Source organism: Notolepis coatsorum (genome assembly GCF_963971535.1).
Source record: "Notolepis coatsorum genome assembly, chromosome: 8".
Taxonomy (NCBI): domain Eukaryota; kingdom Metazoa; phylum Chordata; class Actinopteri; order Aulopiformes; family Paralepididae; genus Notolepis; species Notolepis coatsorum.
Window position 1 is genome coordinate 33903478 of NC_140172.1, and position 24446 is coordinate 33927923.

Here is a 24446-nt window from a genome sequence, read left to right on the forward strand (position 1 = left end):
TGCTAATCAATAATACTAATCGGCGTTCCCCGCCGCCCCCATTTCATCCATAGATGCTCTGTAATAGTCCGGATGCTACGCAGTTTGTTTTATTTCATTCGTATATATACAGCAGAAATGGCGTTTGATATAACGGCGCCAACGTTTAGCCTATTATCTAGCTCCCGGGAAAAAAGACGAGACGAAAAGTGCGATAAACCTTATATTCACGACGCTATAAAATGACAACCAACCGATGGATTTTTATTTTCTTTAAGCCATTATGAAGGCACGGTTTATGCACTCAAGTGACAATGAGAATGGACAGATAGCAATACTATAAGTTATATATATATAGCTCTTAGAAAGTACATCGGTTTGTAAACAAACCTCTGGCCTATAAATTGGCGCAAGACTGTGGTCGCCAAAGTGTTAATTCTCTCTCTCTCTCTCTCTCTCTCCAAACGTTATAATATAAATACTAATTGGATAGTTGATAAACATTTAATTTCATTATCTGAAATATTATAAAATCATTAAGTCTGCTATAAGCCATTATCCCTTTGTGTATGATTATTATTGTCTCACAGTAGTGTGTATATACATCGTGTGTGTGTGTTTTTAGCTAAAGTGGATAGAAAAGACAGTACTATGCAAAAGTCTTCTTAGGCACCCAAGAGTTTTTATATAAATTGTCTTACAGTAGATTATTAAATTTTTAATAATAATATAAGCTGCATATAAGGAATACAACCAAATCCTATGTCATACCATAAAATGTTATCATTATTTTGCATCGTGTTGAATCGCATCGTATCGCCCCGAATCGCATTATGTTGAATCAAATCGTATCGTATCGTATCTCAACAGGGGGTGAATCGTATAGCATCGCATCGCCCGGTGCTTCGTTGGCACCGTATCGAGATGCGCATCGCATCGGCCTCAGTGATGGAGATGCACATCCCTAGTGCAGAGAGGTGTGCGTGCTGAGTTGCCGGTTGATGGTGTGGACATCAAACTGGGTAACAATCTTGCCGGGGTGTGGGCCGACGGGCCTCTCCCAAGTGTAGTCACCCAAGACTCTCTTAGTCCAGACTCACAAGACTCTCCTAGTCCTATGTTTGATGACATATCAGATGTTGTCATTGAGCATCCAGCCTGTGCCGTGACACGGGCAATGACAGCAACGTGTGATGCGCAGGGGGCTACCCAAGGCGCGGATGTTGAAGCTTTGGTTCTGCCTGCGAAAATGTCAGTCCGTGTCACATACTGATTTGGCTACAGAGGTGGAAATTGATCCGGCTTTGGAAACGCTGTTAGATACAGCCATGCCGTTTGGAAGAATTGATGAGATGATGATGATGATGAATGATTTTATTTCAGTCTTCTTTTACAAAGCATAGTAGTAGAATATTAAAAAAAAAAAAAAAAATGACCGAAAAGGTGTAGGCTGAAGCCGAGGCTTATAATTGCCTACCCTTTTTTACATTACATTATTTACACACAAAAAATAATACAAAAAAGAAACATAATTCAGTAAATCATTTTGCAAAAACAAAAGGTTACAAAAGTTTCATAGTTTTATGTACAAAACATATACACACTTTATTTATATATATATATATATATTATATATCTCTTTTTTTCTTTTTCTCCTATTGTGCATACTGCTTAGTATACATACATACATGATATTCCTATTGTAGATATAGCTAACTGTTTTGGAACCTGTTCCTTCTTCTTTTCATGTCTATTGTCAGCTTAAACTGAACAGTGGTTTCTCTCCTGTATGAGTTCTCATGTGTGTCTTCAGATTTACACACACACAACACACCGATAGACATATTGTAACAGAATATACCCATTTTGCATTTTTTTTTTTTTTATTTAACATCAACACAACCAAATTAAATCAACATAAATAAACCCATTTTGTCTATCTATCAGTCGAACTACATATTTAGGTTTATTCATTTACACACACACACACACACCCACACACACACTTATATAATGTATTATACTTCTATATACTATCTAATTTCTATTTTATTATAATATAACTAAATCATATAACTAAATCATACTATTTATTCTACACCATATTGGTACAGTATTATACAATATTTTAATATATTATTATTCTATGTTACGCTGCTATATACTATATTACTATACTCATACTGGCCTACACTACAACTCTATGCTACGTCATCCTGACACGCTAAACTGCAATATTATACTAAACTGTGCTATACTGTCTATGTATCTTTTCTTTGCACAACCTTTTGAAGTGAAATATATTATTGGAACTCTTTTCATCGTTCTGCAAGGAGTTCCATAGTTTGATACCTATAACTGAGGTGCACCTTTGTTTTAAGGTTGTTCGTGCAAATTGGTGTTTAAAATTTAATTTCCTTCTGCTGTCATCTGGACAGGGAACGAACAACCTCTGTATATTTGCTGGTAATACTCTGCATTTTGCTCTAAACAAAACTAATAAAGTCTGTATTTCAGCTAACTCTTTAAGTTTCAATAGTCTGGATTTAATAAATAATTCGTTGGTATGTTCTCTTGAATCTACATTGTGAACTATTCTTACTGCTCTCTTCTGTAATATAAATAATGGCTTTATGTTGCTTTCATACGTGTTACCCCACACTTCCACACAGTAACTCAAATATGGTAAGATGAGTGAACAATATAATATTCGCATAGAATTATAATCAAGCACATTCTTTGCCTTGTTCAAAACAAAAACACTCTTGGCTACCTTATTTTTTATGTACATTATATGTGGCTTCCATGTCAATTTCTCATCCAACATAACACCCAAAATTTTTAACTCAGATACTCTTTCAATATTAACTCCGTCAATACATAATGCCACATTGTCCTTCTTTCGATTAGTAAATATCATAAATTTCGTTTTTTCCAAATTTAGGGATAGCTTATTGTTATCAAACCATATCTTAAGTTTACACATTTCATTTACAATGTCATCTGCTAATTTTTTAAGGTATTTTCCTGAACTGAAGAAATTTGTATCGTCAGCAAATAAAACAAATTTCAATATGTTTGACACTTCACATATATCATTAATATATCAAATAAAAAGTTTGGGCCCCAGGACCGAACCTTGAGGGACACCACATTCAATATTCATACATTCAGATGTGTAACCAGAGAGTTGTACATATTGTTGTCTATTTTCAAGATAGCTACTTAACCAGTTCATCGCCACCCCTCTCACACCGTATGTTTGTAATTTAGAAATTAAAATGTGATGATCTATCGTATCAAATGCTTTTTTTAAGTCAATAAACACCCCTATTGTGTAATTCCTCTCATCTACTGCTGTGGTTATTTCTTCATATATATTCATTAAGGCTAAGGCTGTTGATCGATTTGCCCTGAATCCATACTGACTCTCACTCAGCAGGTTATTCTTTTCAATAAAACTATCTAATTTATGAGCAAACACTTTTTCAAGAATCTTGGAAAATTGTGAAAGCAAAGACACTGGTCTGTAGTTGGTAAATCTGTGTTTGTCCCCAGATTTAAATAGAGGAATAACCTTTGCTATTTTCATTCTGTCTGGAAAGGTGCCTGTTTGAAAGGAAAGATTAAAAACATGACACAGGGGGTTAATTATACAATCAATGGTCTTCTTCACAATTATCATGTCAATTCCATCACTGTCAGTTGATGTTTTATTTTTTGAATTGAATGCTATTTCTATAATTTGTCTTTCACTCACATGTCCTAGAAACATAGACTGCAACACTTTACTTTCCCCTGTCCAGTCTTTATTTGCTTTCCCTTCATTATGACTTTGGATATTCTTAGCAAGGTTTGGGCCTACATTTACAAAAAATGAATTAAATTCATTTACCACTTCATTCACGTTTTTAATAACCGTATTGTTGTCATTAATGAAGTAATTGGGTAAATCTGCAGATACAGCTTTGCTTCCAATGACATTTCGTAAAATCTTCCAAGTTTCTTTGATATTATTTATATTTTCCTTTAAGACATTATTATAGTGTTCTTTCTTTGCATTTCTAATTATAGTAGTTAATTTATTTTTGTAAGCTTTATATTGATTTTCAGCCTTTTTTGTTCTTAATTTGATAAAATCTCTATAGAGTTTGTTTTTCTTTTTACTTGCATTTTGTAAACCCTTTGTCATCCAGGGTTTTATTTTATAATTACATTTTTGCTTCCGTACTACCATTGGACAGTGTTCTTCATACAGCGACAAGTAAATGTCCAAAAATGCCTCATATGCAGCATTTACTTCTTCCACATAAACCCCTTTCCACTCCTCATTAACCAGATCATTCCTGAACTTGGCTATTGTGTCATCAGTTCTTACCCTTGTGTATCTAAGGGAGTTTTCTTCCTTCTTTGTCTTAAATTGACAGTCATATATTACAAATATAGGTAAGTGGTCACTAATATCATTTATCACAAGTCCGCTTTTAATATTGTTCTCCAAAGTGTTTATAAAAATATTGTCAATTAATGTAGCACAAGTTGAGGTTACTCTACTGGGTTTTGTGATCAGTGGGTAGAACCCTCTGCCGTATAGAGCATCCACAAAATCTGACGTGCAGTGATTAGATTGCTTTAAGAGATCAATGTTAAAGTCTCCACAAATCAGACATGTTTTGCTCTCATTTAACCCATTCAATAACTCTTCCAAACTGTCTTTAAATGATTCTATGCTTGACCCTGGTGTTCTGTATACACAAGTAACAACAATATTCTTCACCTTATCCATTTCAATTTCCACAGTTATACCTTCCATTAAGTCATCGATTACTATACTTTGCACTTGTTTACATTTCAAGTCACTGTCCACATACAGGGCCACGCCCCCTCCCCTTTTGTTGTTTCTATCCAGGTGATACAGCTCATAACCCTCCAAGTGAAAATCAGCACAATTCTCCTGCTTTAACCACGTTTCAGATAATGCTATAACTGAAAATCTATTATTAAATGTTTTTAAGTATTCATTAATCTTGGTGAAATTCGCATGAAGGCTTCTACAATTTAGGTGTATCAACGAAAACCTATTTTCTGGTTTAACAATGTCATTAAGCTGTTCATCTGTATAATATTTACAGGTATTATTAATTGCATTAAACACATGGGTCTCAGGATCAACATCATATTCAAAATCATATATTTCTTCCGTATCCGACATTGTGGTTATGTACTTGATTTCCGGGCTCCAGTGAGCCTACTTCTTTAAAGTCACCCATGTATGTATCTCCAAATACAATTCCACCCAAGTTGACCATACCATACAGCTGGCCAACATGAGCCCTTGGCTGCCCAAGACACATCTCCATAGTCCATGCTGTAGTTGTCCACAATGCCTCTCCACAAAAGTAGTCCATGCCATAACTGTCCGTGGAAAACATATACACACCCAGATCCAAAATTGAAAACAATAGTCCATGATTGTCCATAGTCGAGCAAAAAGTAATTCAAGTTCTCTCTTTCAGTCTGTAGTATCCATGCATTCAACATGCGGTAGGAAACAGAATCCCAGTCCAAAAAAAGAAAATGGAATCCCAATAGACAGTATCGATAAAAAATTATCCATGATATCTCTTTCAGACCATAGGTTCTATGCCAACCAAAGAATGCCATAAAGTTGAAAATGAAAAAGCCAAAAAAACAAAGAACAAAAAAAACATAAAAAAACATATCTTCCACATGTCCAGACAGAAAACATCTTGGCCATACAGGCCTACCAGAAAAAACTCAATATGTTGACTGTATGAAAAAAAATAAAATAATAATAATTATTATATATATATATATTTTTTTTTTACCTTTTGGGGGGGGGGGGGGGGGGGGGGGGGCTCGCGTTTAAATCTCGCACAGGGCCTCGCATTTCTCCCAGGCGGCCCTGTACCAGGGTATTTAGTGATCCCGACGGTATTGAAAATCAATACCGTCAAAATAAGGTAAACAGCATGAATGAAATCAAAGTCATCGGTCCCAAAAAAAATATATATTTAGGCATTGTCACTTGTATTGCTCCAGATCATTCAGATTTCGTACCGCAACCACCCTGGCTTGCTCTGGTGGTCCGTTTAACTTTATAAATACTTTTCCATTTCTTGACCAGGTTGCTTGAATCTTGTTTTGCTTTCTGAGGGCACGGCCATACCAAGCTATTTCAGAATTCTTCTTTGTTAGGTGCTCGTTTATATACACTCCAGTATCTCTAAGGTTTTTGGATTGTCTCAACACTTCCACCTTATGCTTTCGATTTGCAAGCTTGACAACAATCGTGGTCTTGGTGTTTTTTTTGTCCTTGCTTGGGAGAATGTGACAAGCCGAGATGTGCTGGCTCTCTAAGGGAATGTTCTTACTTTTCATGTATTGAACCACTTGCTGCTCTACTGTATACAGTTCCTCAGGTGGTGCATCCTCACCTTGTCGGTCACCGGCTGTTGCTCTGGCATAGCTGCGATGTTTGATTTCCAGCCCAGTGATGATAAGGTCATCAGCACGAGAGTACTGCTCCAAGTCGTCAATCCTTTGTTCCATCAGTTCGATCTTCTGGTCCCTTTGGTTGATTGTGGCCTTCAACTCACGAACCTCCTTCATTAGTTTCATGATGTCACCTTGTTGTTTTACCACTTTGCTGATCTCCTCAGACATAAAATTTAGTGATTTTTTAAATTCTTCAAATTCCTCTGCCAGTTTTTTGATCGTCATAAGTCATCTTTGCTCCAGCCGGTCACAAGTAGACAAAGAAAAAGGCTTAATGAGATGCTACTATGTTTCAAACCACCATGTGCTGCTCTCAGGCCTTTAACAATGTCCTTGTTCAAAATACACCAACTTGCAAAGATTTACCCAAAAACTGGAAATAAACATTACTTTGCCATCAGTGGTGATTTAATTCTGTATGGATGGCACTGTATTTTGGTGATTTCTAAAGGATTGTAAAGTATTTCAGGAAACCCTGAGCAGAGGAAAGGTAGTGGCGGCCATCTTGCTTTCCAAATTTCAAGGGAAAACTCGCGATGCATCTTGTTGTAGCGTCTTTGCATCGGTCAAAACCGATGCATTCATATAATTTCCTCTCATCCACTTCTTGAAAAAAATTATTCTTTTCACTGTCTGTGGGTGGATCATATGAGCCTCGGTTCCAAACGAAGACCCTCCATCTTTGATCCCGTTACCGAACGCATATTTCAGCCTGGAATAATGGGATTTATGATTAGCCAATGGACATATCGATCTACCAGATTCCGATGACTAATGACGAAATGCTGCCGGCGATCACATGGCCTGACGGTAGGATACTATTCCCCCAAATTACAGCTGGATTGGACATTGTTTTAAAACCTAACGTGATCAATCACTGACATTGGCTACCTGAACGCACACTGTATTGCTAATCAATAATACTAATCGGCGTTCCCCGCCGCCCCCATTTCATCCATAGATGCTCTGTAATAGTCCGGATGCTACGCAGTTTGTTTTATTTCATTCGTATATATACAGCAGAAATGGCGTTTGATATAACGGCGCCAACGTTTAGCCTATTATCTAGCTCCCGGGAAAAAAGACGAGACGAAAAGTGCGATAAACCTTATATTCACGACGCTATAAAATGACAACCAACCGATGGATTTTTATTTTCTTTAAGCCATTATGAAGGCACGGTTTATGCACTCAAGTGACAATGAGAATGGACAGATAGCAATACTATAAGTTATATATATATAGCTCTTAGAAAGTACATCGGTTTGTAAACAAACCTCTGGCCTATAAATTGGCGCAAGACTGTGGTCGCCAAAGTGTTAATTCTCTCTCTCTCTCTCTCTCCAAACGTTATAATATAAATACTAATTGGATAGTTGATAAACATTTAATTTCATTATCTGAAATATTATAAAATCATTAAGTCTGCTATAAGCCATTATCCCTTTGTGTATGATTATTATTGTCTCACAGTAGTGTGTATATACATCGTGTGTGTGTGTTTTTAGCTAAAGTGGATAGAAAAGACAGTACTATGCAAAAGTCTTCTTAGGCACCCAAGAGTTTTTATATAAATTGTCTTACAGTAGATTATAAAATTTTTAATAATAATATAAGCTGCATATAAGGAATACAACCAAATCCTATGTCATACCATAAAATGTTATCATTATTTTGCATCGTGTTGAATCGCATCGTATCGCCCCGAATCGCATTATGTTGAATCAAATCGTATCGTATCGTATCTCAACAGGGGGTGAATCGTATAGCATCGCATCGCCCGGTGCTTCGTTGGCACCGTATCGAGATGCGCATCGCATCGGCCTCAGTGATGGAGATGCACATCCCTAGTGCAGAGAGGTGTGCGTGCTGAGTTGCCGGTTGATGGTGTGGACATCAAACTGGGTAACAATCTTGCCGGGGTGTGGGCCGACGGGCCTCTCCCAAGTGTAGTCACCCAAGACTCTCTTAGTCCAGACTCACAAGACTCTCCTAGTCCTATGTTTGATGACATATCAGATGTTGTCATTGAGCATCCAGCCTGTGCCGTGACACGGGCAATGACAGCAACGTGTGATGCGCAGGGGGCTACCCAAGGCGCGGATGTTGAAGCTTTGGTTCTGCCTGCGAAAATGTCAGTCCGTGTCACATACTGATTTGGCTACAGAGGTGGAAATTGATCCGGCTTTGGAAACGCTGTTAGATACAGCCATGCCGTTTGGAAGAATTGATGAGACAAATGTTATTGCCAAAGGCAAGCAGGCGGTAACGTTTCATGTGGACCTCCTAACGCCCACCAACTTTTTCCCATCTAAAGGGGGGGGGGGGGATAATGGGGACTACAATAATGTTTCTCTCTGTTCCACTTCTCCAGTACCCGTTCCTGAGAAGGGACTGCCATGGCTCCTACTGGCTTCCAGAGGTCGCCCAGGAGATCACAGGGTTTAGCCCTAATGACCTGAGGTTTGGTGAGAAAGTTGGTGGTCCCATGACTATTCAGAGTGAGATGGTTGAGAAGGAGAAAATGAAATCGGGAAAAAAGAGAAAGAAAAAGAGAATTGGAAAGAGAGAAAAAAAAAAAAAAAGATGATAAACTCTTTATGGTCATTGTGCTGAGATAAATAAGGTGGTTGTGCCCGCAACTTTTCAGCACCTGATGACATGCGTCTGGGCATGGTTGACCATTTAAGTTTAAATGGTAGAGTGACCTGATAGGGTTGACTACTCCATTGTTTTGAAGTACATTTCATCTTTTAACATCCTGTGTTCTTCTCGTCTCGTTTGTTCCCCAATCCCTTCTGTCTCTTGCTCTCTTAATTTGCTTCTTAGGATCCACGGTTGCTGAGAGCGGAGGCAGGAGGGTGAGGGGAAAGGGTGACCGGTCAGCAGGGGTGTTGGAGATGATGTGTCTGAAATTGTGTTGCTTTGTTTGATTTGATGGTGTTTCATTGTGTGATGTATTATCCCTTTACATGTTGGCCTTAATTCATTGACTGCTGTATAAGAATAGGACTCATTTTGATAATACACGAAGAGGCCTAAACTCTTAAACCAAGTGGATAATGTAGAATTCCCTATGTGGGGTATCCATGATAGTTTGGTTGGAAACACCATTTAGCTCTGTAGATAAAAATATCCCTTTTTGGCCCATGTGTTTGATTGTAGACTTTTGTGCTTTGAAATTTGTATTTGTGTGTGCTCCTCTTGTTTTGCCTGGTTTGTCTGTTCCCCACTCCCTACGGTCTCCTGCTCTCTTGAACTGCTTCCTAGGGCCCTATGTTGCTGAGAGCGGAGGCAGGATGGTGAGGGGAATGGGTGAAGGGTAAAACTATGTTGATTTTGATTTGAATTTGGGAAAAAGTATTGTTACATTTGGGATTTGGGTTAGCTTGTTTGTAAATAAGAATGTAATTTGGTAATAGGGTAGAACCCTTTTCTTTAGGGGGAGGGTGTGACGACCCCCACTCTACCTGCAAATGGGGAGTCTTCGGATTCAAAGAGCATGGTAGAGTGGGTAGGTCGTTACCCCAATTTGAAGCACCTGTGTAGTGCAGAGAGCTGCCTGCAGCAACAGTATATATGTTTCCCCTGTCTAACCCCTCTGTCTGCTTTCCCCATCTGCTTTCCCATCTACCAGGACAGGTTGTATCAGCCACCAAGCGAACCAACTTGGGATCCTTTGTCCATTCTGATATACACATTCATTGTTTATGTCATTATGCTTTTGTTGTTTAATTCGATTATTGTTCGTTTAGATAGGATTAAATAAATTCTTTGTTAACTTGGTATCACGTGTGGACTCCCTATTTTATAAACCTCTGGTTCGTCATAACATCGCAGAAGAGAAGTTCTCAAACATCATGAGACAAACTGAACCAACCAGCCTGGACTGTTCTTTAAACTGCATGGTTGACATTAGGCTTATGCGGTATAATTTTTTTCATACATAATACATACATATAATTTTTAATACATAATACCCCGGTATACGGTATATGACAGTATGACTTTAATTTTCATCAGCGGGGGGGGGGGGGGGGGGGGGGGGGGGGGCACGGGGCAACCCGTGTTACCAAGTAAACAAATCACGGAACGATGGCCAGTTAGCCCGCAGCATCCTAGTGCTAGTAACGTTAGCTCTCAGAACGGTAGCAGTTAGCCCGCAGCATCCTAGTGCTAGTAACGTTAGCTCTCAGAACGGTAGCAGTTAGCCTGCAGCATCCTAGTGCTACTATCGTTAGCTCTCAGAACGGTAGCAGTTCGCCCGCAGCATCCTAGTGCTAGTAACGTTAGCTCTCAGAATGGTAGCAGTTAGCCCGCAGCATCCTAGTGCTAGTAACGTTAGCTCTCAGAACGGTAGCAGTTAGCCCGTAGCATCCTAGTGCTAGTAACGTTAGCTCTCAGAACGGTAGCAGTTAGCCCGCAGCATCCTAATGCTAGTAACGTTAGCTCTCAGAACGGTAGCAGTTCGCCGCAGCATCCTAGTGCTAGTAACGTTAGCTCTCAGAACGGTAGCAGTTAGCCCGCAGCATCCTAGTGCTAGTAACGTTAGCTCTCAGAACGGTAGCAGTTAGCCCACAGCATCCTAGTGCTAGTAACGCTAGCTCTCAGAACGGTAGCAGTTCGCCGCAGCATCCTAGTGCTAGTAACGTTAGCTCTCAGAACGGTAGCAGTTAGCCCGCAGCATCCTAGTACTGCTAACGTTAGTTCTCAGAGCGGTAGCAGTTAGCCCGCAGCATCCTAGTACTGCTAACGTTAGCTCTCAGAACGGTAGCAGTTAGCCCGCAGCATCCTAGTACTGCTAACGTTAGCTCTCAGAACAGTAGCAGTTAGCCTGCAGCATCCTAGTACTGCTAACGTTAGCTCTCAGAACGGTAACAGTTCGCCCGCAGCATCCTAGTACTGCTAGCTCTCAGAACAGTAGCCACTAGCCAGTTAGCCCACAGCACCAGCAACGGTAAGCGTGTCTCATTTAATTTCCACCACTGAAGCGGGTTTTCCCCTATCGATTGCGTCCTCCTGTGTGTAGACAACCAGCTCTGTGTGTGCTCGCTCCACTACAGTGAGGACTGGTCTCGCCCTCTGCTGGCGCGTGCTGTGTGTGCACTACAACCAATGCCGTCCCTGTCAAAACTCCGTTTCAGTGTAATAGAAACTGAAACGCATCTGTGATTTTGACGGTATTGATTTTCAATACCGTCGGGATTTCTAAATACCCTGGTATACCGTAATACCGTCATACCGCCCAAGCCTAGTTGACATGGTCAACAACACCCTATCCAGGGCTGTACGCTAAGCTTTTTCACTAGGGGCACACTTGCCCCTAAATGAGAAATTTAGGGGCAAAAAATATTTTTTAGGGGCAAATTTTTAAATAACAATTTACCATTATTTATATCGATTGTTTTTTATTTAAAAAAAAAAAAAGAAAAAAAATTATTTTATATAATTGTTTTTTTAAATAAAATATATATATTATTATAATTAATCATACTTGTAGTTGTATTATCTTCGAGACATGGCCACCACGCAACAAGTCTAAATGCTCGCTATATGCAACCAGCTCCACTGTCTGTGTGTACTCGAGTAGCCTCCAGCTACGGCCAGGATTCCCCGGAGCTGCAGCTGGACCCTATACTGTAGCCTCCAGCTACGGCCAGGATTCTCCGGCGCTGCAGCTGGACCCTATTGACTATATTCAGCGTGCCCTCAGCTCGAATACGCATCGACTCAGTGTTATAACTAGACATTGATATCAGGAGCTATCTGAACTATTTAGTTTAATGGGACGTTTCGTTTTGAACAGTAAGCTAACGCGAGCTATCATGCACTACTAGACTTACTGGAGCATTTGTTGATAGCTATCAGTAGCTAGCCGGCTGGCAGGCTCACCGAGGGAGGAGGAGCAGCAGACGCCGCAGCTCTCTCCGTGTGTCTGAGTTCAGTTCAGTTCGGCTCACTATAGGAGGTTGAACGCGTCGGAAATATGAAGCAATACTAACGTTACTTTTCTTCATAGCTAAATCAGACAGTCAGCCAGTCTATCAGAGTGAGTGCTCAGTCGATTGTTCCCGCTGATCATACCTGCTGAGTGCTCACTGCTCAGCTCGCGTGAGTGACGGCATCGCGTCATCACACGCCTTGGATAATTTAGGAGTGAAATGCGAATGCAAGGCTTGAAAGCACTACTCGCAAGCCCGCCCCCAGATAATATTTACCAATCGCAACGGCCAATTAAAGGGGCAATTCGCGACGAGATCATCGCAGTGTACAGCCCTGCTATCGTGACAAAATCTCCCCATGGTTAAATAATAGCAGTGTTGGTCAGACAAAGAGAATCTGTAGAGCTGCTGAATGAAAATGGAGGAAAACCAAGCTCACGGTCCACTGCGATATATATAAGGAAGCCATGACTGCTGTTACGGACGGTGTCCTTATGTATGTATATAGAGGGAGTAATGTATGTTATCTGTTGTATATATAGGCATGTTTTGTTTGTTGTTGTCTTGTCTCCCTCTTGTGTCTACATATCCCCATTCTCAGGTGTCTCCCAGTCCCAGTTGCAGCAGCAGCTGGTCAATCAGCCACTCACCCCAGTGCAGCAGCAGGTGAAGCTGATTCTGCAATCAACATCCACTCTCCCTTCATATACCCATTTTGTTTCAGTGTTAGAGAGCTCCCTGGTTCGTTTGGTTGTGGTGTGGTAACTATACTTGGTCTGTGTGTTGTGGTAATTATACTTGGTCTGTGTCTGTGTGGGAGCTCATCTTTGTGTGTCTTTGGTATAGAGCTGGTGAAGGCTCTGGCACTTTGTGCTGTCAGTTAGTTTAGGACTTTAGTATAGTTTTGTGCTGTTTGTGTGCTGTATAGAGCTGTGGGCTGTTTGGCATTAGTTTGGTATTTGTACATTTCTGTTTTGTTTCTAACGTGTATATTTATTCCTCGTCACCCAGCCTGTGGTGATTGTTTTTCTTGTTTATTAATCTTTTGTTTTGCACACATGGACATTGAGGACAGGAAGATACCCTGGGTCTACATTTTGCATCACGTAGGTGACCTACTGTTAAAGACACCAGCTTTAGAAGTGAGCACCACAACCTGTACTTTTTGGCGTCCACGCCTGTAGGGGGGGGGGGGTGGGCTTTTATTTCTTTTTGATATTTCATTTGGTGCTCACTGGTAAGTCCTCCTTGCTCTGTGTTGCTGACTTGAATTTTGTGAAATAAATATTATTATTTTGCAAATTGTCTCTTGCGTTTTGTGTCACTGCACACTCACCTACCCTGTCTGTGGCCTTGTGTTGCGTCTCCCCACTGGGGTACGTAACATAAATGGGGGCTCGTTAGTGGGCAACAGACAGTTGGTGTTGGTGTGCGGTGGGCACGTTAGATAGGTTGGTTTTTGGTAGTAATTTGATCTGTGTATGTTTGCGCTGGTGTCTCTTTGTAGACATGACGTCTTTTAGTGTGGAGGGGTTTCTGAGTGATCCCTCAGTTGATAATTTGGATCAGTGTAGGAAGGAGGATCTATGTGCTATCGCCTCACATTTTCAGGTCAGCCTTGCTAAGGTTTGGCGAAGGCTGACCTGAGAGAGGAGGTGGTACGCATTTTGGTGTATAGGAAGGGGCGGGGGGCGTCTTTTATTTCTTCCCCTCAGTCTAACTCAGACACGGAGCATGAGGGGGTAGAGGGGGCGGTGGTGGACCCGGTTACAGACGGGGTAAAGGACGATAAGCCTCCCCTTTCGGGTGTCACGTCTCCAGTGCCCGGTCATGCTTCACCTTTCCCTGGGGGGGGGGGGGGGGTACTGAGGAGGCCAGTCTTCAGTTAAGTTTGGCACGGTTGCAATATGAGGAGAGGGAGAAGGAGAGGGAATACAGGTTAGCTATTAGAAAAATGGAGCTGGACACGGAGAACCGCCGGATGGAAATGGAGGTTAAAATGAAGCAACTGGAGCTCGAGGCTGCTAAGGCTGGGAGTCCTGCTCAACCCTCTTCCACGGCTGTGGGGGCTTATGATGTAAGTAGACTTATGTCTCTAGTATCTCAATTTCGGGAGGCGGAGGTAGACTCCTATTTTAATGCTTTTGAGCGAGTTGCTACCTCATTAAAGTGGCCTAAAGAGGTCTGGGCTCTATTGCTCCAATGTAAGCTCACTGGGAAAGCCCAGGAGATTTTGTCTGCCCTCCCTCTCAGCGACAGTTTGTCTTATGACATAATAAAGACGGCTGTACTTAGGGCCTATGAGTTAGTGCCAGAGGCGTTGTGCAGCTTTACTCCCGCTGCTGGGGTGAAGGTATGGACAGGATGCCACTCAGTTGTAAAACGGTTTTAATTCTTTTCTCCAACAGGTTACAAACCTTGAAACAAAACACACATTCAATCAATAACTACCACAATACTACTATCATTCTTAAAACAAATCGCTTACACACATTCACTCACCAGTCCTCACTCGTTTCCCTTCGCTGCTGTCAAATTCCCCGCAACTTCTTGTTTACTGTTTCACTGACACCACGTGACGTATCTCGACCAATTACAGCCCACTCCTCGCTACGTCCCTGGATCACATGTGAATGAATACACCTTCATTCACAACTTTAACCAAGCATACAGTGCCTCCATACATCCGAAATGACAATATAATTATAACCATAGCTCAACTACCACTAATCAACATTCACATAAACGCACAGCATAAAAAACAACACAAAAAAAAAACATTACTTATTTACAAACACAGACTAAAGTGCACCTAACCTCCACCACCACAATAGAAAGCTGCACACCTCCCACTTGGTATCCTGGTCTTTAGACCCAAGGAGACCACAACAGATAAACACTCTCCCTTGGTGGTGGACACAAGTCTGTTCAGAGTTGACTCAGGGAATGCTACTCCCTTTTTAGCTGCCAAACAAAGTTCTCGGAAGCGGCCCCAAGCTCCCATGCTTCGAGGACAGACCCTCTTTTTGAAGATGAAGAAATGCCCCTTCAAGGACAAAAATGTCACATGTTTATTTTGTTACAGCTTGAGTTTGAGATGTAATGTCTTCCATTTATTCTGTGAAACTGAAATCTCAGTTCCATTGCCAACAGGCTGTTGTAGTTTCCAGCTGCTCAGAGAGCTTCTGTGCTCATATTCCATTCTTCCCAACTCTGCTATTAGACCATTGTTCTCTTCAGCATGTTTCAGCCTTTCAATTGAGGCAGAATCCATGACATGGGCAATGGCTGCATCATTCTCCTTCAGCTGTTGACAGAGTCCAGCAAGTAATTCCTTTCTTTGACTTATTTGAACGTTGATGCAGTTGATTTGCTCATCTTTGGCTTGCAATTCATTGTGTAGACAATGATGTTTGTTAACTGCCTCTCTCACTTTATCTGACTCTTTATGGAACTGTACGTGGAGATGCTCCACTTTCCCCTTCAGGGCAGAGGCCCCTTCACACTCATCATGGTGGATCTTCTCTCTCTCCTCAAGACTGTACTCAGTCATTTGCAACTGTGCTGATACTTTATCCAATTCACTTTTTAAAGAATTAATCTCAGACTGATGACTTTCTTGTGACCGTTTCATCATAGTATGTAAAGAGGCCTTTTCTTCCTCTAATGCAACACATTTCTCAGCCATGGTTAGCGACAAAATTGACAAATCTTTATCAGCACACTCTTTGCTTGCATCAAGTGCTTGGCCTCCCACTCTGCTCTCTCTATGGTTCCACCTCGGATTCGCCACTTGTTCACCGCTCGGCGGACCCAGCTGATGGCCCCCCCACAGAGCTTGGCCAAGCTGCTGAACCTTACACACAGCCTCTCTGGCATTGGGCAACACCAGGGTTTCGAGCGCCAGACTCGAAACCTCACCAGATTGCTTGGGCTGACTTCTTTCACGCCTCCCACTTTGACCGGACTGAACCCATGGCTTGAGAGAGAAGCCTCCAGCGGGGAGGATCTCTTCCACTCCTCTCGTGACCTTGTCCAGTTTCTGAGCCCTTTTTCTTTTGGTGTTTACCAGCTCGCAGGAGATCTCCTCCACCGTGATCGCTTTTGCTCTCATAGAGTGTGCAAAATGAGTCTTAGAGTTGTGGATTGACATCTCCATCTCCTCAAACAGATCAGGGTGCGTTCCCCCCACAGTCTTCCCTAGCGGGCCGTCCCACAGCACCAGATCTCCCACTCTCTTCATCCGCTGTGGAGCAAGCCGACCCTCCCGGTGGCTGATCAAGAGCTCGATCTTCTCTGGCCGGACCAGCTCCTCCGTTTTGACTTCTGGGAAGAATCTTTTAAGCTGCTTCGGGCTGACGACTCTGCCTGCTCGGGCGATTTCATCCAGGCCATAACAGACTATCTGGTGGGGACTCCATGTGTCCTCTGAAATACGCATCCTGACCTTGAGCAGGTACCTTTCTGTCTTGACTCTCACTTTCATCCCACCAACTCCATGCACAACCAACGTTATCTTCTCCCCTCTCAGTCTGAGTCTTTTGGCAGCTTGGTGGGTTATGTAGTTGGTGTCGGACGCAAGGTCTACTAGGGTCCCAATAGTTTGCCCTCCGTTTGTCATGACCTCCATGATCATCATAAGCACAGGATGCTCCCTCAGGCCATTTTTTCCACGGAGACTACCACCCTTACTGCTTGTGCTCATTGACACTGTTGTTTGGTTGGTGAATGCCCTTAAAATCTGGTCCGCTGCTTCGGGGGAGACGTTAGCAAGTGCCTTCTGTTGCTCTTCTGAGAGTGTTCCTGTGTTTACGCCGCTTGTTTCCACCCTTTGCCTTCCCATTCTCCTCTCCTCTCCTTTTTGCCCTCCTTCTGCAGAGCACATGAGGTAGTGGTGGTCGGAGGTCTCTCCCTTTTGGCAGCACTTCCTGCAAAGGAACCTGTCGCTGCATTCTCCATCCCTCTGATGGGATGTCAAACATCTCTGGCAGGCTTCATTCCTTTCGACGACGTCTCTCTTCTCAGCCAGACAGGCTTCATTCCTTTCGACGACGTCTCTCTTCTCAGCCAGACTGAGCGCTTTGAACCTTTTGCAGAAGAACATTTTGCCTCCGTGCTCCTTATCTCCACACACGCTGCATTCTTCTCCAGTCGCAACCATTCCTGTTGCTCGTGTGAACGTCTTCCACTCTGGCTTGCTTGGCTTCTCGAACACTTCTGAGGGTCTTAGCTGCACCAACGCCTCAAGGACTACTTCTTCATTTTTTAAGAATTTTAGGAGAGCGTCAAAGTGGCCTTCAGGGGTGACATTGTTCACAGGTGCAGCTTTAAAGGTGAGCCAGCTCCTCAGCTCACATTCAGGCAGTTTGCTTTCAATAGCTTTGATAACAAGTGGATTCTTTATAGCTCCAATATTTCCTAAGTCTGTCAGGTCAGTAAGGGCCTTCTCAACAGCTTGGATGAGCTCTATTGTTTTTCTCGGCTGGTTACCTTTTGCCACCGGCAACTTCTCCAACTCTTCAATTATCTGAATGGCGATGGTGGTCTTATTCCCGAACCGGTTTTCAAGGACCCTAAACATATCATGAGCTGTGTCGTAGCTTGAAAGCCTAACGCCATTGATGATTCTCTCCTCCACACTGTCTAGGAGCTGGAATTTCTTTACTTCGGCTGACCCAGATGGATCACCGTCGCTGGAGGTTTTCCCAGTCTCTTCGCCAACGGTGAAAGTCTCTCATGCAACCATTGAACTTTGATAGCTGTATTGGGTGAAGGCGAACTCTCTGTATGGCTGCTGCTTGTGAGCCTCCCGCTTCCAGGCTTGCTATGCTAGCGCTGTGTGCTACCTCCCATGCTTTCCGCTGCGCCTTAGCCAGCTCGGCACGCTCTTCTGCGGCGGCCTCTGCCATTACCAACTGGATCTCAGCTGCCTTTTCTCTGGCATCTGCGGCCCTCTCCTCAGACCCAGCGCTAACTTCGGCTGCCTTTAGCCTGGTCTCGGCGGCTCTTCTTTCAGCCTCAGCGGCTCCTTTTTCAGCTTCTGCAATGTCGGAGGCGGCCTTTAGCCTGATTTCAATGGCTCTATCAGCCTGCTCTTTCTGGACCCTGCCGAATTCAACCACCCACCTTCGCCAGAGGTCAATTCTCTTGTCCTCCAGTACTTGCAGCTTTTTTCTAACCTCGCACGCAGCGCCTTCAGGGATCCACCCTTCCTAGACAGCTAGCAGACTTTCTGCCTTGGTGATGAGAGATTCCAAGAGTGTGACTTGTTCTTTACCATTTTCGTAGGTGATTGTTTCCAGGTTAACTTCTCCCGCACCTTCATAGCTTCTTTCTGCCCGTCCAATGGCTGCTTTTAGCTCGGTCTCTGCATATTTTGACCAAAGGTTGGAATGGATTGCCTGCTTCACCTCTTTTAATGTTGTATCACACTCTATGGTTACCCTCTCCAAGTCTGCTTTGGCTTTATCATCCACAGCCTCCATGTCGCCTGCTTCATCAATCAGACAGGCCTCACACACATAATTAGCTGCATGAAGCCTTTCTGCGTCCTCAGAAAGGGATTTCCACTCACTTTTCAATTCCTCTCGCAGCATAGTTGGCGCCATTCGCAAAATGCTGTTGGCCTTTCTTGTGAAAGCTGCCTTCACTTTGGCCCTCTCTTTCTTTAATTGATCCATTTTTTTTTATTTTTTTTTTATTTATTATTTATTTGACCATAAAATAAATAATTGTAATAATAAATAACCTAATAAATAATAACCTAATTGAGCGTACCCGTAACTCCTTATCTACCTTGTGTCTTCCGCCCTCTCTAGCTGCCTAAACTAGCTCAGAAGCTACTTCCCTAACTATCCTAGCCTAACTAGTCTTCAGCGGCGTTACCAGGCTCACCAGAGGTCCCCCCAGGGATACCGCCCAAAAATGGAAAACAATACAAATAAACAAAGTGGAGTAGGTTTCACCTTCTCCCGCCGGCTTGCCACCCAGGTACACTCAAACTAAGCTAAAGGTCTTGAAATTAGAGGGCTACTAATCAGCATACACCTATATAATATGATTGGCACCATCGCAGGGCTAGTAAACAAACTAGCTTTTATCCTCAACTGGATGGGGGACCCTGATGTAAACAAGACGAAAGTCCTCTCTGGTCTACATCCCCCCAGCAACCGTGCGCACTGAGCTGCACTGTATTGCACCCACTCTCCAATCTGTTAATAAAATGCTCAAACAAACAATCAACTGCCTTCATTGTTTGTCCACGTTAGCTTTGGTATGCTATTTGATAGCCAGTTTCAGTAGCTTGGCATTACTCCTGATCGCATTTGAAGTTGGCACTGACATCTGTCAAACCAAGTTTTCATTCATTCACTCATTCAGCTGCGTTAGCTTCCTTAGCTGTGTTAGATGCTTGTATCAGCATTTGAACCAGGTGAAAGTTCCTGCTCGCTGACCCGTATGGTCTGATGCGCGAGTTATTCCATTTACAACGACACAGGAGTACCTCATATCCCTCGGTTGTTTTGTCCTTGTCTGACGGCGCGTTTCAGCCACTCTTCTGCCGCCGCCCGTGGTTTGTAACTGTGCAGCTTTACTCCCGCTGCTGGGGTGAAGGTATGGACAGGATGCCACTCAGTTGTAAAACGGTTTTAATTATTTTCTCCAAGAGGTTACAAACCTTGAAACAAAACACACATTCAATCAATAACTACCACAATACTACTATCATTCTTAAAACAAATCGCTTACACACATTCACTCACCAGTCCTCACTCGTTTCCCTTCGCTGCTGTCAAATTCCCCGCAACTTCTTGTTTACTGTTTCACTGACACCACGTGACGTATCTCGACCAATTACAGCCCACTCCTCGCTACGTCCCTGGATCACATGTGAATGAATACACCTCCATTCACAACTTTAACCAAGCATACAGTGCCTCCATACATCCGAAATGACAATATAATTATAACCATAGCTCAACTACCACTAATCAACATTCACATAAACGCACAGCATAAAAAACAACACAAAAAAAAAACATTACTTATTTACAAACACAGACTAAAGTGCACCTAACCTCCACCACCACAATAGAAAGCTGCACAGGCGTACAGGCAGAAATTTCGCTCTCACAGAAAGTTGCCTGGCAGGACTTTTGTAGAGTTCGCTCGTGAGAAGGAGTCTCTGTTTTTTCGGTGGTGTAAGGCGAGTGACGTGTCTGATTTTGAGACACTGTCTGAGTTACTGTTGCTGGAGGAATTTAAAAATAGTCTGAATGACCGTTTGGCTACATATCTGAATGAGCAAAAAGTGGGTACGTTGGCTCAGGCTGCAGTACTCGCTGACGAGTTTGTGCTAACTCATCGACAGTCGTTTGGTACTCTCCGACATGAGGGTAGGACCTTTTATCCCTCTGCTCACACTCCAGCTAGGTCACACGTTAGTCCGCCGCAGATCCGCCGCAGTGGCTATGTTGGACAGACTAGTCCGCCCCGCTCGGTGTCTCCCCGCTACGAGGAGCGGGAGTGTTTTTACTGTCGTCAGGTGGGCCACCTTATAAGTGACTGTGTTGTTTTGAGACGCAAGGAGCAGTCTCAGACAGATGGACGACCTAAAGCGGTTGGTTTAATCCAGACAGTGTGTGACATACCAGGACCCAGTTACGAACCGTTTATGTCGGACGGGTTGGTTTCGCTCAGTGGCAGTGAGTTGGACCAGCGTCCAGTATGCATACTGCGGGATACTGGGGCAGCACAGTCATTTATCGTATCAGACATGTTACCATTTTGTGATGAGTCATCGACTGGCTCTAGTGTGTTGGTGCAGGGGATCGGCATGGGCTTTGTGTCTGTGCCCCTCCATCAGATACATCTAACCTGTGGGTTGGCAAAGGGGGTGTTCAAGGTGGGCGTGCGCCCATCATTACCAGTGGGAGGTGTCACCTTTTTGTTAGGTAATGACATCGCTGGTGGCAGAGTTATGCCATGTGTTAAAGTTTTGGATCACCCTACTGTTTTGTGCCCTGATGTGTTTGCTCCGTTGCTCCCTGAGGTATTGCCAGTGTGTACGATCACCCTTGCTCCACAACCTGTAGTTGTGACGAGTGACAGGGTGACAATTCGGCGGGGTACACTAGCCTCTGAGGCAACATGGTTAACCAGGACTTGTGGTAAGCTGGTAGTTGCCCAGAGTGAAGACGCTGGTTTGGCCACATATTCAGTTACTGCTCCTGCTCCAGGGATAGCTGGAAGCAGAGAGGTGGTCAGTTCTGTTGTGAATACAATTCGGTCAATAGGCGGCCCTTTGAGGCTGTTAAGGAAGCAGCTGATGGGAGAGACTCTTCACAACAAACCTCAGGTGAGGGGTTTGTTGTCTTGTGTGTGCACTGTGCAGGCTTGAAAAGTGGCTGCATGAGGCTAGTGCTGTCTCTGAGGGGAGTCTCTCTGCTGCTCAGCGTATTGTGACGCTGAATTTTGTATTATGCTGTGTGGACTCTCACTCTCATTTCTCAGACCTAAGCTTTAAATCACACATCAACAAGGTGACAAAAACATAATTTGTCCACCTTAGAAACATAGATAAAGTACAGCCGTTTATAAATCAAAAAGACGCTGAAAAACTGATCCATGCTTTTATCTCAAGCCGACTTGACTACTGTAATGCACTCCTCACTGGCCTCCCAAAGAAAACCACAGAACGACTCCAACTCATTCAAAACTCGGCAGCTAGGCTACTAACTAGAACCAAGATTTAGAATGGAATCATACATATACATTTGATCACAGGATGAACAGGTATACATTATCACCATTTACCAATAGGATTCGAATAATCAATAAACACAATAAAGCCATAGGCTTGTTTCCATTGTGGTCCTTCATCATTGGTGTCAGTGGATTTATGTACTGGTGTGTGGACGTGGGTGTTTGTAGTGTCTGTATGTCAGGATGTGTGGTATAAAAAGAAAAATACATACAATAATATTCCATTTTATAGACAATAAAAGAATAAAAAAGGAATAACGCATATTAGAAACCCTTTGGTCACTACTCCCAACTTCTGCTACTTATGATCCACCTCTTTATAGCTGATTTAAAAGTGGAGAAGGGGTTTATGGGCTTCAACTCCATTGGTAGGCTATTCCATAGTACTGCTGCTGAATACAGGAATGAGTTTTGGCCTATTTTTCTATTACATCTCACTGGGACGAAAGTTATGGAACACACTACCTATGGACATTAGGGAAGCTATATCTCTTAATATTTTCAAAAATAAGCTAAAAACGTACCTCTTCAACATAGCCTTCTAATACACTCCGCTGTACTGTAGCACTATTTTACTGTCCATTCTGTTGCATAACTTTACTATCTATTCTATTCTACTATTATATTATTCTTATTATATTATACTAGTCTATTGCTTTTTATTACAGGTTCAAAACTCAGGTTTTTATTGCACTGGGCTACAGTTTTCTGTATATTGTTTATTACAGGTTCAAAACTGTCGGGTATTGAACTGTGTGTGTATCGAGCAGAAGAGACTTGTCATGAGCAGGAGACTACTGTCTGATACGGCTTGCCTTAAAATGTGCATTTGTGGTGTCAGGCAACAGGAGACTGTCATGAGCAGGGGAGACTGTCAGCTTTAATACCGTCTGATATGGCTTGCCTTAAAATGTGCATTGTGGTGTCAGGCAGAAGAGAAGACTTGTCATGTTTTGAACTATGGATACCGAACAAAGGTTTGGGACGGCTTTGAACTGTTGAAACGGTAATTCAGAACAGTTTTACCATTGTACGACTTTGAACTGTTAAACAGTAATCCAGACCTATTTTATTGCACTGTAAAATATATATATTTTGTATCTATTCTATTCTACAATTTTATTGCACTGCACTATTGCACTATTTTACTCTGTCTATTTTATCTTGCTCCTTTTATTATTGTCTATTTAAAACTGAATCAAACCATAAACTAGGTGGCCTGTTGGGATGTTGGGGTGTTTATGTGCTCATTTTATGCCTGTCTTTTTCTGTTGTGAAGCACTTTGAGCTGCAGTTTCTGTATGAAAGATGGTATACAAATAAAGTTTATTATTATTATTATTATTATTATTATTACATTATTTTGAACATCTTTTCTATTGCCAGTTTGCTTTTACGTAATATCAATGCCGTTTTCAATTCATTAAATAAAACCGATTATAAAACTGAAATAAAACCCTGCAAGGGTTGACTCCGACTTTGTCATACAAATAATCAACAGGTAGATTAACGATCAAGTCGATTCATAGTATGCAATCTCATTTCTAAATTATGACGATTTTCTTTATATAATTTTTTATTTTATATATTTTTTGCTTAACTTTTAAATGATGACGATTCTGACTTGAGTTATTTTGTATGTTACAAGATACTTTTAAGTTTAAGTCAAGCACTTTCATATATGTTATGTTGTCTGTTTAATATTGACCCATTTGGAGATAAAAGGTTTCCGACAGCAGTGAAGTATGTATACCACCGCCTCCCAGCCACACACCTCCGTCTGTGTTTGCTTCTCCTCCTCCTCTTCACCGTCAGCAGGATCGACGGCCTGGTCAGGGAGGGTCTCTGCAGCGGCACCAGGAGCATCACTGGAGGCCTCGACTGACTGAGGCGCCGGAGGGTCTGAACAATGCAAATAATGACTCGTCACTAGGTGATCATACTCAGTGTTGGCAAGGCTTGGTGTGGCTGGACAGTCAGTAGTAGTAGTAGTAGTAGTGTAGTAATGAGATTAGAACATCACAAAAAGAGGTAATGCTGGGTAAAATCATGAAAATACTCTGTTTAGGTGAGGACACTCTTGGCAACATGACTGTGCTGCTATCAGTCTGACTGGCCCTCGAAAACTAATTTACAACGGCCACCAAAGATAATTGAATGAGGGCCTGCCTGCTTGACCTGAATGAGGGCCTGCCTGCTTGACCTGAATGAGGGCCTGCCTGCTTGACCTGAATGAGGGCC

The 24446-nt window shown here is 42.5% G+C and overlaps 1 protein-coding gene across 1 annotated transcript in view; it reads right to left on the reverse strand.

Moving 5' to 3' along the window:
- LOC311232823 (piggyBac transposable element-derived protein 4-like) overlaps positions 1-24446 on the reverse strand; it is a 55927-nt gene that overhangs the window by 23549 nt on the left and 7932 nt on the right. The window contains exon 3 of the mRNA XM_084319638.1: positions 23980-24107. Within this exon, the coding sequence (XP_084175764.1) occupies positions 23980-24107 (128 nt within the window). The remainder of the gene's footprint in view (positions 1-23979; positions 24108-24446) is intronic.